Below are 15,923 nucleotides of genomic sequence, written 5' to 3' on the forward strand. Positions count from 1 at the left end.
ATATGATCTTTTTGTGGAATCCGCAACATGAAATGAAAATTCTCAAACAATTTCATTAAAGGCAGCTTATCAGTTTTACTTTTTTTCCAGGTGCCCTAGGGGATTCCTGCTGGTATCATTTGCATCAAGTTGAAAGCTAATGAAAATCCAAATACAATTAGGATGGGGAGGTGGGGAAGAAGAGATGCCCAATCAGGGAGGATCCTCGTGCAGTGCTGGAGGGAAGAGGACTGGGATCTCTTGGTGATAGCAAAGGGAGGAAATGAAGCACTGATTGCAAGCCAGGACTGCCCGAGCACTAATACGAGGAAATCAGCGTTGTCCTGATTATTGCATGTGAACAGCAGATGCCCCCCTGCCTCCTTCTGCTGATGTCACCAAAGGCACTGTGCCCGCTCAGGGTAACCGGATGGCAATAACCCAGGATGAAATACACAGAGGATAAAAGAAGCTCCAGAGTCCACGTTCAGACCTCAAGAGCATGCAAGGCTTTGGCACAAACATCTCCACCTGTTCTTTTCTAAAAAGGAAAAAGTGCATCTACTGATTGGCAACAGCATGGTACCATTGTCCAAAACGCAGTGTTTCACTCAGGCCTAAACAGTTCATGCTCCCCTTACTTCCCTGACCCTGCACTCTCAGTAGCCTCTCCCAGCCCTTAACACACAACTCACACAAGCACATCCATTCTTGATTCTTCCTGAGGACTCAAGTGAGTCCCTCTTCTTTCTTTACTCAACTGGAAGCACTTCCTCTGGGATCCCATAGTGCAATTTTCATCCAAACCAGTGCAACGGGTAGGCCCTGAGCAACCAAAAAGAGTGGTCTCCTCTCATTACCTTCGCATTCCCGCAGCTTCCTTGATCACTGGCAACACAGCTTCTGCTCTTGGTTCATCATCAGATGACATGACCTACACCTTCTAAAATATTGGCCAGAAAAGTGCCTGTGCTTAATATCCATCTCCGCCCTGATTCTGGCTTCCTACAAAGGCAGAATTGGAAGGGGCAGGTGATGGCTTAAGAATTTGAATTTAACCCTGTGTCCGTGGAGTGGGTCATAAGGTAAATGCCAGTTTCCTGACATCACAAATAACAGGAAAAAAAACCAAAGCACCTTTTTGCGAAGCCTTCCCTTAGAAGCTGTTTACTTTTCTAGATGAATGAACATTCTACAATACATAGAAAAGCAAGACAGAGATATAAATGTGGACCAACTATCACAGTTTCCTTCTGCACTGGTCTATATGTAACAACACGTGCATGGCAACATATGCGCGTTTACTGTGTGCGGACACACATGCGTGCACACTTTTATCAAAGTGGGAGCTCACATTTGCATTTTGACAGGATGAGAGAGAACTTCAAACATTTCATGCCCATCAGCTGTCTGTGGAGTAAGTGAGGATGATAAGTATGACGTCACGAGGAAACCTCAGAGTAACGGAAAGGAACTTTAGATTAACCACCTACACACTCTCTCTCTCCCCCCTACTCCTCCTCCTCTTTGCCCTCCCCCAACCACAGAAGGACAACTATAACCCTTGTGAATGAGTTAAATCTAAGTGGGATTAAATGGAGCAGGGACAAAACAGTGTCAAGTTGGTCATCAGAAGGTGGCTTCGTGTCCAGAGATTCCCAGGGTGGCTGTAGCACATGGGGCCTTGGGAAACCACACAGAGCTTCGTGGTGGGGACAGCTTGGGCCAGTGCAGCAGGTCCCAGCTGCACCCCGACTCCAGGCTTCCACATTCCTGGGGGCGAACTGCTCTGCCATGCACACACCCTCGTGCTGACTCCATTCCTGCAGTCTCCCAGTGCCCACTGATCCCCCCAGGTTTTTTTTTTCTTTTTTCTTTTCTTCTTCTGTTTTTTTTTTTTTTTTCCTTCTGCCTTTTGGCACCGGGAGCTCATCTGTTGTAGGATAAAAGTGGAATTCTCTGCTGTCTGCAGGGATTTCCCCAGGGTATGGGCATGAAACCCAAACTTATATAAAATCATATCCTGTTTGCAAACATCATATTCCCTTTGCTTCTTACTAATCTGGTCCCGTAAACCCCAGCACAGCTTGAGAGCCCGTTCCTCATCTAAACAAATGCCATAAGCCCCTTTATACTTTTACAACCATGTCAAAGAATAATATTGCCTGCCAATAGTGATGTGATCGCAGTCGCCTCCCCCGCACCATAAAAGCAGCTCGGGGCCTGTTATCAATTTCTCTAAGTGTATCGGGGGAATTCTGGGTCGATGCAGTTCCAAGTTATAAATGACAACTCAAAAGCCGCAGAAGCGTTTGAAGCTGGGAGCTGATGACGACATTATCATAAAAGCCTGCTCGTCCCTGCCTTTGTGGGTTTTCTTGTGGCCTATCAAGTGAATGGGGGGGTGGGGGGGAAGGAAGGCAGAAATGACTTCAAGATTTCTTCACACAGCAGCAGGTCAGCTGGCCAAGAAAACGATCAGTGTGCACAGGGAGGTACCCTGAGGAGTGAGAACAAAAAGCAGCCTTGCCCTGGCTTTGGTTTCCAGAGTTCCAGAATGATCTACTTCTCTACACAGCAATCAAGGCCTAGGAGTGGGTCAAACATCCTTTTTGCAACTGGAGCATTTTCCTGTAGTGCGATCACAGGGGATCCCAAATGAGGCACAGTGCAGTAACCAGAGCAAACACAAAGGCATGCACACACGTAGGGATCGAGGCACGCAGGGCACTCGGGAGAAGGTAATTACAAGCACCTTAGATACCGTTTGCCCATGACACTGCTTGGCCAGCACTCTCATGACCACATACACATGTCGGGGTTTCTTTATTAACATCCAGCGGTTTTCTGGCCTTCTACTGCCACACGTAGTGTCCCTAAAGGTCCATGCAAAGAGGTGGATGTTAAACCCAACTGGAAGAAACTTAAAAATCTCAAGCAACAGCGAGTTATAGTTACATAGTTAGGCTTGGTGAACTTTGTGGGAAGCGAAACTAATAGGTCCATCTTAGATCATTCGAACCAAAAATGCACTTGAAGACAAAAGCAAGGTCAGCGGGTCCCCGGCTTTCCCGGTGCCCCCATGTTGCCAAGTACAATCACCCCAAGCTCATTCCCAGGCCTTGTTCTCTATGTGAATATATCATGATTGTCACAAAGGTGAAAATTAAATGATAGCCAAAAGACCGAGAGTGACTCCTAGGATTTGCATCGAAATCAAAGACCTAAGGGTGGCTAAAAGCACAATGTTTCCTGAGAAATAAGACTGCCTTGAGTATTAACAAGCAGTATTCTATGTATTCTCTCCCTCTCTTTCTCTCTCTCTCTCACACACACACAGTATCAAGCATGCGATACAGTCCAGCTTGTTTTTTTTTTCCTCCTTCCCCTTCAATATCCAAGAAATCCAATTGATTTAGATACTTTCGTGCTTAGGAGCCTGATGCCAAAGTACCTTGTCCTAACATGACTCAGCACTTAGGCCGCAGGATACGGCTTGTTCCTGGCAAGGGTTAACTTTAAATCAGTTGCAGGTTAGACAGTGCGTTCTAATTACCCACAGAAATGTAGCCCACTTTCTTCTTTGGATTTAAACAAATTTGTTCTTGAAATGTGGTGTAAATATCTTGGGTCAACGACTTTCTTTAATTATGGAAGGTAAAAACAGCCCCTACGGATACAAAAGCAAAATGCCCCGTAATGCAAAGCGTTGCGTGCCCTTTATGTCACTTTCCCCAGGAATGAAATGTGTCCAGCCCATCTGATTCTGTCACAAATTGAATTCTGAATCAACTCCACTTGTCTTTCCACAGTAACACAGCGGTCTAGAGGCCTGTGTCGTAACACACAGTAACTCACAAAGAGAAGCACCCCATTCTTGGCTCAACATCCCATATCTTCTGCCAACACAGGGTCCCATGTTTTGCCTTGGCCCCCAGCTCTACCCACAACGGGGCCAGGACTCAATCTGACACAGTCTTTACCGAAGCCTTCAACACAACCGAACCAACACACAAACACAGATTTTGTGAGTAACTGTGTGTTAGTTGAGAATAGCAAGCCCATTTATACTTACTCCAAGACCACCGCAAGGTAAGGAAGAAAAAAACTTCTGAGAGTCGTCACCTACACAGTAAAAAAAGACATGAAAAAGAAATGTAAGTTGGGAATATAAATACATTAAAATTTTTAATGTTTGCTAATATATAATATTATTCACAGGGTATTTATCATGTGCCACACAAGGAAATTAATGAAGTTTCAAAACAATTATTCCATAAAATCAATTTTCTGAGTGCCAATGTGTTATGTATTTACAAACAGTTAATTCCTCAAATTAAGGGTCTGTCGTGATCACTCAACTAGCTAATCTTCCCTTTGCAAGCACCAGCATCCCATAGGGACACCAGTTGATATCCCAGTTGCTCTACTTCCCATCCAGCTCCCTGCTTGTGGCCTGGAAAAGCAGCACAGCGTAGCCCAAGTCCTTGGCAACCTGTGCCTGCATGAGAGACCTGGAAGAAGCTCCTGGTTCCTGGCTTTAGATCAGCTCAGCTCAGGCAATGCAGCCACTTGGGGAGCGAATCAGCAAATGAAAGATCTTTCTCTTTATCTCCTCTCTCTGAGATTCTGCCTTTCCAATATAAATGAATATATCTTAAAAAAAAAAAACCCACAGAATTCCAAATCAAATAAATACAAATATTATTATATAGAGAGCCTGCACGGTTATAATATCGGTCATAAAATTTTTGTTGGTTTATACGCTCATACAATGGATTATGACATTTATATATAATTTATGCTAACTCAGCTGTTTGCTGAAAGTAATTCCTCCTTTGATACGTTTTGAAACACAAAATTCCTGAAAGCACAGCCTGTCATGTTGGACACAATTAAGCTATCTTCTCAAATAGACAGGCCTATTTTTACTTTATACTTCAGACATAGCTGAGCATGCCTAGTTAAGATATCGCTAAGTCAAGTAGCCCAAAAGACCTCTCCAACATTCATACCTTTAAAAAAAAAATCAAATACAATCCCCACGTGGAGATGCATCAATATCAATATAAAATCTCTTCTTTAAAAATGTATTTCAAAAAACCTCCAATATGATTGCCTCTTGGACCGTTATGAGCATCTCTGCCTCTCACACAGGTGACTCTGAAGTGAGTCCTGCGGGTCACTGGGTAGACCAGCTGCAGGGCCTCCAATGTATCTGTCCCATCCATTGGCTCCCCTGAACACCAGTGAAGTAAACAATTAAGATGGAGAACAGGGTTGCGGTAGAATTCAAATGTCAGTTATGTCTAAATAGGCTTTACTGTCACTGGATCAAATTTATTTTGTAAGAAATAAGAGTATATGATAATTCTTCAAATGCACTTACTAATAGATGGAAAATGATAAAGAAATATGAGTGCACCAACAAAATGATATCTAGTGAGAGGCATCTTCATTTAGAAAGAGGAGTCAATAGAAAAAAACACATTATTAAACTGGGATACTGAAACACAGATAAATAAATACATTAAAATTGTTGGAGGGCCCAGTACAGTAGCCTAGCAGTTAAATTCCTTGCTTTGCAAGCTCCGGGATCCCATATGGGCACTGATTTATGTCCCCAGCAGCCCCACTTCCCGTCCAGTTCCTTGCTTGTGGCCTGGGAAAGCAGATGAGGATGGCCCAAAGACTTGGGATGCTTGAGCTGCATGGAAGACCTGGAAGAGGCTCCTGGCTCCTGGCTTCAGATCAGCTCAGCTCCAGCTGCAGCCACTTGGGGATTGAATGAATGGACAGAATATCTCCTCTCTGTCTCTCTCCCTCTCTGTATATCTGACTTTCCAATAAGAATAAAATAAAATCTTAAAAAATGATATCTGGAAAGCATGGAGAAAGCTATATTTTCTTTGTTGCTTCTGATATGGATATGTCTGCATTGTTGAATATTTTTAAAGATTGCATTCATATTAAAATTAAAATGTGTATGCATATCCTCAATGTGTGAACTCATTGTTTACAGAGAAAGGAAAAAAAATGTTATGTGGCAACGAAAAATTCAAAAACTATTAAATCCCAATTGAAGAAACCAGCAAAATATCATTTAAGATGCTTGTTACTAATGTTTATATAATACAAAATGGGAAAACAATGGCTAATTTAAGTTTAGAGGTGTATAAGAAATTTTTAATTCACTGAATTAACTGGATTTATTTTTGCATTCCATTATGTTGCCTTTTTAATGGACTGAATTCCAAGTATAAAATGATGAGAACCGGAAATGCAGCCCTTGTGGCATGACTTGTGACATCACATCCTGTACTGGTTGGAGTGCCAGCTACCACCTAGCAAGATTCCTGTTCCTGTGCCTGGGAAATAGTGGATGAACTTGCAACCACTTTGAGTCCCTGTTGTTCAGTTGGGAGATACAGAAGGAGTTCCTGACTCCTGACTTTGGCCATCCCAGTATACACTTTTGTCTCATTTGAGGAGTGAATCAGTACATGAAAGATCTCTCTCTCTCTCTTCTTTCCATTATTCTGCCTTTCAAATCAAGAAAAACAGGAGTATTAATGCTACGGCAGACTTTCAGATGTAATGATTTTATAATCTGCAGTGTCTTTGAAGATACAAAGGCAGACAGATGGTCACACTGAAGATTCACTATGCAGCCATCAAGAGCAACTGTCCATTTAAGTTAGGAAAAAAAAAAATACTCCATCTGTGGTTTGTGGTGTTTGGGGAAGCAGTAGGATGTAAGAGCGTGAATGGAAGGAAATATCATGATAACTTTGTATTTCTATACATTCATACCTAGCAGCTTAAACCTGGTCTTCAAAGTGTGTTAAAAAAAAAAAAGCCACAAAGATACAAACTGTACAAAGGACAATGACAAAATAGATGAAAAATTAAGCTTTGAAAAAGAAAGGAATTGTTCACTTAGAATCAATATTGGTGGAAATCAGCTAACTTTCTGTATTTATCGAGCGAATGAAACAGCTCAGAAATGTTATCAAAGTTGAATTGTGTGCTGGACACCGGAGCCTGACTGCACATCATCCAAGTATCCATGCTCACACACGATGCTAAAGCTACTGCGCTCACGAGGGACATGAATTCCCACCAAACATTCAAAGTCGGTGAGGTCAATGGGTGACTCCTTTCAACTAATCTTCAAACTGGAAGCGAGTAGTTAGCCTGGTAGTTGAGACACCTGCACCCTAGTCCAGAGTCCTCGGTTGGATATTTGATTGCAGTTGCTGATACTGGCTCTCTGCTAATGCAGACCCTGGCAGGCAACTAAGACGGCTCAAATAACTAGATTTTTGCCACCAACACGGGAAAAGGAACTGTGTTTCCAGCTCCCAGCTTGGGTCTCCATTGCAGCTGTCTGGGGGAGTGAACCACTGGGCAGGTACTCTCTCACATAAAAAAAAAATTTCAACATTTTTGAAACATTGCCAAGTTAATTACTGACACAGGTACTTTCATCATGTACCTATATGAGAAGGTTCTTTGTCCTTGTTCTGAGCTGTATATTAAGATAATTTCTAAATCATTGATGTTTAAGATGAAATACGTTTTGAGTGTTTTGAGAAAAAAAAAGGGGTGTTTTCAAAAGCAACTGAAGGACAATATGTTGAATGAAATAAGCTGGAAACATAAAGACAAATACCATGAGTTCTTTTTTACATTTGGGTAATAGAACTTTGAACACAAAGAGAACAGAAAAAGCAAAACCAAAAAGAACAGGGATACCCATGTGTATCAGTCTGTGGAAGACAGTGGGTTGTCAAGCTTAAAGAAAAACTGTGAGGTTAAAAAATCAACAATGATATTGGGCCCAGTGCAGTAGACTAGCAGCTAAAGTCCTTGCCTTGCATATGCTGGGATCCCATTAGGGCACCGGCAGCCCCACTTCCCATCCAGCTCCTTGCTTGTGGCCTGGGGTAGCAGTAGAAGGCAGCTTGAGGCGTTGGGACCCTGCATCTGTGTGGCAGACCTGGAAGAAGCTTCAGGCTCTTAGCTTCAGATTGGCTCAGTTCAAGCCTTTGCTGCCACTTGGGGAATGAATCAGTGGACAGAAGATCTTCCTTTCTGTCTCTCCTCCTCTCTGTATATCTGACTTTTCAATAAAAACAAATCAACAATGATATTGACACATTTCAGAAATAAAAGAGTGATGTTGCCAAATTTTAGACCTCATTTCTTTCACAAATATGTCTTTAAAAATGTAGAGTCAGAATTGTTTACAAACACCTCTCCAACAAATTGCATGGTTGATATTCTACATATGAGCAAATTTACGCAGTTCTCATGAAGTCCATGAGTACTTGTGCTACAACTAAGTTGATTTATGCTTTGGGGTCTTAATAAAATGCAAAAAGAAATGTGTGGGGGTACTGTTTCTACTTGATTTCTCTTAAGTAAATCTAAAAATAATTAAACTGTGTCCATGGGATTATTTTGAACTCATAACACCATGAAAATTACAATGTCTGGTTTGCTTCATCCTTGTGGTTGTTTGTGTAAGATGATGAATTTATATTAAAGTAAGATTTATTTTCCAGTATCCACAGCAAAAAGACTTCATATAAAGTATCTATATGTATGGAGACTGGTTCCTCCCGTGGAACTAGAAAACGCATTCATAGCACACCTGTTCAGATTGACTCATTTGTAATTCTATGGACATATAGCTTTAATTCTATTATATATTACACATCTATATTATATAATAGTAAATATTATTTTTCCATCACTAAATTTTAACAGTATCTCTTCTGGATTTTAGCATATGCATTCCCATTTCTACCTACTTCTTCACAAGTTGCCATTGTCTATTCTAATTTTTTAAAATTTATTTTTATATGAGAGGTAGATTTCCACAAAGAGGAAGAGGCAAGAGAGACAGAGCAATATCTGAGTTGATCTGAAGCCAGGAGCTAGGAGCCTCCCCGCGTCCTCCCCGTGGGTGCAGGGGCCCAAGGAGCTGAGCTGACCTCTGCTGCAACTTTTCCAGGCCACGAGAAGGGAGCTGGAGGGAGGTGCAGCAGGTGGGACACAAATGGCACCCTCCTGGAATGCTGTTGCTGCAGGTAGATGACCACACAGCTGGGCCACGGTGTTGGCCCCTCTCTATGTTATTCACGCAAAAGCACAAAGCGTACACAAATATCCAAATGTCTTCATTTCAAAAACTTTTGGATGTTAACCACTCATTGTAAGATCATAAGGGTAATAAACAATATTTGCTCCTTTCTTCTTCCAATTCCTTTCCATGATTGTTATCTCCTTTATGTCACATACTAGCTTCTGAATTCTTTAGGACCAGCTGATATTTTGAAATGTGAACTAGGGGAAAGAGTCAAATAATTTGGAACTGACTCAAGGTTTACTTGAAAACAGGGGACTTTCTACAAAGTCCTAATGTGCCTTTTTAGTTTCAAACAGGATCAATTCAGCAGATACTGCCATGTGATCTATAGTTATTTAATTATAAAAAGTTATCAATAAGATAATTGCTGCAACTGAAATGAGGCTTAGCTACTATTTTTCTCCACAAATCTGGTGCATCTAAAGCTTATTTAAAGCTCTGCAACATAAAATTTCATTTAAAAATCTGAAGCTAAGTTCCAAAAACATTAAATATAATATTCATTTGTAGTATATTCACTACTTTTTTCATTACACAAATTATCTTCATTACTTTGCTACTTTTTTACTGTCCAGTTTAATTCCACAGGTAGGGAATCAACAAAATTGCATTCAGAATTTAAATGCCATCTTTTAATAAATGCAGTGTGCTAGTAGGCACAGCTTTAAGGGTTTTCATACAAAGTAAGTTGTTACATAAAACAAAGAATATAGGACATAAACAAAGGACATAAAACAAAAGAATTAAAACACACAAAACAAACAGAAAACGTGATGAAAAAATAAAGAATGTTAAAGCTTCTTTTGCTTTTCACATCAAATCCTAAGTAAGAGATCACACAGTGTATATTTCCTATAGGTAAAAACACATTACTTAAAGGGCATTCAAATGAGGAAGGACTTATGAGGAGATAGGCATTGTCCTTTTCCCATGCAGGTGTCTCCTCTGCATTGACTTCCACAGCAAGGCTCATGGTCCAGAGCGACCCTCTGCCACTCTGCTGAGCTGACACCAGCCCTGGAATCATGACAGTGCTGGAGTGTACAGACCTAGCAGGATCCTGGGGTCCAGCTTCTGGCCATCCAGGGGGTTGGTGCCATACAACAGTGAGTGGTGCTCCGAATGCACAAGCTGTATTTCCTCCAAGCTGGCTTTCCGACCTTGAATGCGCTGAAAGAGAACAACAGAAGCTAGCAGCACTCCATGAACAACAGTCAGAAGGAAACATTTCACATGACATTTCACATGATCGATGGGTCGGGGGCTGAGCTTCGCCAGACATAAACAGGACACTGATCTGCTGAGTACTGGACCAACGTATGGATTGAAAAAGGACCATATGCAAGATCCCAGTAGATTCTGGAACCTGAACAGACACTTGACCTCAAGCATACGCTGCTTGGGAACCAAAGGGAAATCTGTCACAAATACAGAGAGCTTTGGTTTTTGTTTGTCTATTTGCAAAAGTGTCCACTTAAAAATTAAAAATGAAAAAAAGGCTACCATCCAGATAAGAAGTTCATTTGTTCCCATCTTCTATTACATCCGCCTGAAGTTCTTGGAATATCTCAAAGAATGTAAGGAAATGCTATTATCTTTAACATATTTGATTATTAAACAGACATGTGAGTTAATCTTTTAATCTGTGTATACCTCACTGTAATATTAATGTAGACCAACATTGCTCTGAGATTATACCACGGGATGGGTAACTGTTCATGGCCAATGGCTCGTGATGAGGGTAAGCACAGAAAAAAATAAGTATTTAGAAATGTTTGTGACAACTGAAGAGTGTTTTCATATCTTCTGAATCTAATGCAGTCTTGTAGGTGTTCACTGTTCTTCAGTGTTTCCTATTAACAGGTTTGTGAAAGCATCCATCAAGGCGAGGTTGGAAATGACACAGACACCAAACTGCTGTGGATGTCTTACTGGGAATGGTTCGCACTCAGTGGTTCACACTCAGAGAATGGTTCACACTCAGGCTGAGTAGGGACTTGCTTCACCTGACACAGCATGGTCCTTTAGCCAATGCGTATTCAGTTAAACCTCAATTAGCCAAATAGGTAGAGTTGGCTACTGGCTAGTCTTCTCAGCTGGCCTGATAAACATCAGGCTAGGGAACAAAGTTCAATCACTTTCACCATCAGTAATTGCTGTGCTCCCTAAAATTATAGACAGCATTCACACGCCACTTAAACACTACCGGAGAAACAGTGGTAAGGCAGACATGCAATGGAATTACAGAGAATCTGAACAGAGAATGTGTTCTCCCATCTTGCACACCAAAGAAGCATCAGCTGACTCAGAAATGGCAGGTGACGCCAGCTGCTCTCTCTGGACCAGGACTATCCCACAGTCAACCTCCCTCATGTCAGGGGCTGCAAACACTTCCAAGCTCTGAAATGCTGATGTGAGGGTCATGACAGTGCAGGCTGGGGACATGGGACTTATGGACCCAGAAGACAGAGCTGGGCTTGTCACTGAAAGTAAACAGTTTGCGGTGAGAGAAGATTGCTGGAGAGCTTCTGGGGTAACAGGAAGGAAATGACAGAAGGCAAATCTAGCCTTGTAAGCCAAAATACTCCTCTGGCATTATCTTCAGCACCATAGCACTGCAGTTACTCGTTTTCAACCAATTGTTCAGCATCATATAGCACAGTTTACATGTCTAGAACAATTAAAATATACTTTGGCAAGTTTATTCCTGGATAAGTAAGATGAGAATTCTAATGTTAAAGACTAAGGCAAACCATGACAGCCCCTGATCTGCTATCATTTCAAGCAGTAAGCATCTTACTGAAATAGGTGACTTATCAATACATTCCAACCCTTGGAACATTTATGGAAATCAGACCAACAGAAGAGGTGCAATGACAAAGAGCAAAAATGAGCAAGAGAAAAATTCAAAGTCAATACTAAAGGGAAACAGTTGGTGAGATTTGAGCGGGTGGAAACACCCCCTGTTAAGTGGTGGTAACTCCATGGTTTGAAGCATCGAAAACAAGAACGAGCTCAGCCCTGGAAAATAGATTCTGACAAGCGGTCCCAGTCTGAAGCAAGAACAAAGACCATGAAATAGCAGGCCTCACAGCTCGCCTCTCTCTAGAGCTCTGAAGTCCATTGCCACTGACATCAGAGCTGCAGAGGCACTCAGACGTCAAAGTTACAGACAATGTCAGGACTGCTGCCAACCAGCAGACCCACATTCTGATGATCACCACAGATCTCCATCAATTTTGTCTTCTTTCTCTCTCAAGTTGTTGTTTTTTTTTTTTTAAGCTCTAAATTGAATTTTTTCCCCTGCTATAACATTCAATACCATTAAGGGGAGAAAATAGTCTGTAATTTTTACACTAGTCAGATAAATTTACGTTGCCTGCCCTTTATGCCTGTCACAACTCCCTTTTCTCAATCTCCAGTCTCACCAGCCCTCCAACTCAATACTCCATAGCACATTTGAAGAATAATGTTTAACTAGTGTCACTATAGTTGACAGTGGCTCAAGTGCTGGTGACTCCTCCTGAGTTTCAGTCATCCCCTGACGAGACATCATTCCACTGACAGTAAGGCCAGAGCATCTGGCCCTGTCCATCTGGCATTTACTCACTCTGGGTGTTGCCTTCAAATTCATAATCCAGTTCTCATTCTTGCTATTAAAACTATTACTGATGGTGCAAATGTTCACTTTGATTTTTCCCTCCTCCTCCTCTTTCTACTTCCTTTTGACTTTCAACAAGTACTTTAAATTAGCTTTTTTTATTACTGTAATAAATATTATTCTGTTAAGAGATAATTGCACTAAATACAAGGAGGCACACACATCCACCTGCCAGAAAATCCCGCTATCACAGTGCCCCAGTGCCCATTCAGCAGAGAATTGCACCTGAAACCAATGCAGTGAGGGCAAGGTCTCTCCCTGGGGGACACTGCTTGCCACAGCATGAGATGCACATACCACACAGAGCCTGCTCTGGGGACCTAGTGATTGGCAAAGGGAAAATGCCGAAACAGCAATGATCTTCTCAGTTTTTTTCAACCTAGAAGGTCTCTGGCAGTTCTGTTCAGAGGATGCCTTACATTTGTTACATGTAACCTTCTCTTTTACAGCAGCATCTCCAACTGTTCCCATTGGTCATTTGGATTCTGTTTGTTTATGCTTCAGATGAGATACTCTCATGTAACCCTGTCCCATATGTTCAGCTTTCTGTGTGCCCTCTATCACTTAATTTATCTCACAAGATACTCTCATGCCAGAAAGGTCACGATTGTACTGAGTCACAGAATTGCATATACAGCTCTGACACTCATGATCAGGGAGACACAGATTTCTGTTCTCAGGGATAACTGGCTTGCAGGATGTCGGTATAAAACTGTCTAGGATATTCGACCTAGGATTTTTGAGATACGGGGACAACCCACTTCACACACGAGGGATGGTGCAGACTTGGAGGGTTTCTTGGTTGGAACTCAAACAGGTCATAACTACCTAATGTAGGCCATAGGAAAGCCAGCCTGTCATTACGCTTTCATAATCTCAAAGAAAACACTGGGTTGTAGAGCTGCATTCATTGTGACATGCAGCCAATCGCGATCTTTCCAGAAGAGCTTCTGCTCCTTGGGGATGTTTCTGGTCTGAACCTCGGTAGATCAGAGCCCTCAACGCTCCACACTTGGGTAGAAAGCTTGGCTCACTGAAAACGATGGCCTCATTGAGTCCTACAATGCACAACAATTCTTTCTGAGTCTTTTCGAAAGAAAGGCCATTACTTCAACTCAATTACTGAAGGAATGTCCTGAACACAATCTATAAAGTCATACTGTGACAGGATAAAATGTAGTCTACCCACACCCACCCACACACAGAGCACACACACGGTATAGATTCATATATATATATATATATATATTTTTTTTTTCCTTGCCAAAGAGCAAGGAAAAAAGGAAACAGTTTTATTCCCGCCCTCCTATGTTCAAAGCCTGGATCGAAGCCAGCGTCCTAATCAGTTCTCATTGGCCCTGGAGGAATCAAAACCTTTTGTAAAATATAATAAAGGGCATAAAATCATGATAAAATGCATGAAAAAGCAGTGCCTTTGGTTAGGGAACTAGAAATAATTTAGCAGAACAGATGCAGTGCATTGGTTGGGTATTACTGAGGACATGAAAGGGCGCGTTCTGTGGCAGTTCCAGACCAAGAGAAAATGTCCAACTTCAATTTGACAAGTCAAAGTACCTGGCTGTGCTGGGAGAGACTCTATTTTCTTTAATCATGTTCAAAGTGGTGACATACTAGGCAAGAATGTCTACTGAAATAGCTCGTTTTCTGGAAATGTTTTATCCATTGTCCCTAAATATAAGAATAGTTTTTTTTTTTTTCCCTCAAAGACTCACAGGGTTGCAAACTTTCAGAGTTTCTGAACTAAATCATAAATGAGATATTCAGCGTTAAAATTATTCTCTCCCACAAATATAATTTAATGAGTCAGTCTGTAGATAATGTTTGACATACTTAAAGCTCTTAAAAACAAAAATAAAAATGTGGTTTCATAGTGGTCTCCTAGCCAAACATATATCCTACAGTCTCAAATGTTGTAACCAATGGCTTCCCTGAATGTCACATAAAAGATGGTTTTTAACAGCCTTGCCCCACACAACTGTACAATTATTTTCTAGATAGCCCTCCTGTTCTGTTCAGATATTTTCTCGCAAACAAAGGGGAATTTTAAGAGGCAGGCAAGCAGGCAGACTAGCAGGCCTCACGTGGCCCAAACAAAGACAGTAAATTGCAACGTGGGGGTCCTGATGCCTGGCCTATTGAACTGAGGTATCCTTAGCTGATCAGAGCCAGCCAGACCTTCCTTCCTTGGATAAAACTAATGAAGATGGCTTGCAGTATTTTGATGTCCTCTTTCATTCTAAAATGATAAGATTCTAGGCAAAGCAATCTAACACACAATAAAAATTCAACAAAGTATGCTTTCATTTGGTGGGTCTTCTTAGGCAAGGAAATAAAATAATTTTAATGATAAATGACCATGGCTGAGGCAAAGAAAAAACCTAACCATGAAATTTATCACAAGCTGCAGAACTATCCCTTAAAGTCCCTTTCTTAGAAATTGAATTATAACTGAAAAATAAGAGTTCTTTTCAGAGCTCACATTCCATCCTATGATGAACACTTCTCCCCAGCTCTTAATTTTTTTTTTCACATGTGGTCCATCTGACTTCATGCTGCTTTTTTTTCTTAGGCCAATGCATGCTTCTGTTACTCTCGCATCTCCAATTATTTTATCTGTTTGCCCATTGGTCTCTACCTCTTGAACTTCATGTTGAGAAGTTCAGGGCTAGTGACAAAAGTCCTTAACCTCAGCTGCAGCTTGGAATTAGCCAGCAGGTTTACAAGAGGTGTTGATGTCATGGGGCTAGTTCCAGAGCCACTGACTTACTTGTTCTGGGAGCAGCCTGGGCACCCAGATACCTTAGAACCACACAGTGGTTTCTAATGGACAACATAGGCCAAGAATCACGTATTAGAGGGGCTGCCCATGCTTCCTCTCTGTAATAATAATAATAATATAGATAATGACACTGTATTGACAAATATTTTGGGTCTATACAATAGTTAAAACGCATTGATAAATTAAAAAGTCTGTTTTCTCTTCAAATATCCAATGCCTTTCATTTTATCTGGATGCTGTATGATTCAGCTCTTACTGTGGTTTTTAAATATTTCAGGACATAAAGCAATTTCTTATACACTTTATACAAGTCTTATTCAGTACTA

General features: G+C 41.3%; 1 protein-coding gene across 4 annotated transcripts in view; it reads right to left on the bottom strand.

Annotated features, from left to right (window-relative positions):
• The window catches only part of HDAC9 (histone deacetylase 9), a 579,622-nt gene that overhangs the window by 175,078 nt on the left and 388,621 nt on the right, over nucleotides 1–15,923 (bottom strand). For all 4 annotated transcript variants that reach the window (XM_040964718.1, XM_040964720.1, XM_040964721.1 and 1 more), the window contains 2 exons: nucleotides 10,186–10,306; nucleotides 4,055–4,104 (listed from right to left, as the gene is read on the bottom strand). In XM_040964718.1, coding sequence (XP_040820652.1) covers nucleotides 4,055–4,104; nucleotides 10,186–10,306 — 171 coding nt within the window. The remainder of the gene's footprint in view (nucleotides 1–4,054; nucleotides 4,105–10,185; nucleotides 10,307–15,923) is intronic.

Source organism: Ochotona curzoniae, unplaced genomic scaffold (assembly GCF_017591425.1).
Source record: "Ochotona curzoniae isolate NIBS_2020 unplaced genomic scaffold, NIBS_Ocur_1.0 scaffold_3835, whole genome shotgun sequence".
Classification (NCBI taxonomy): Eukaryota; Metazoa; Chordata; class Mammalia; order Lagomorpha; family Ochotonidae; genus Ochotona; species Ochotona curzoniae.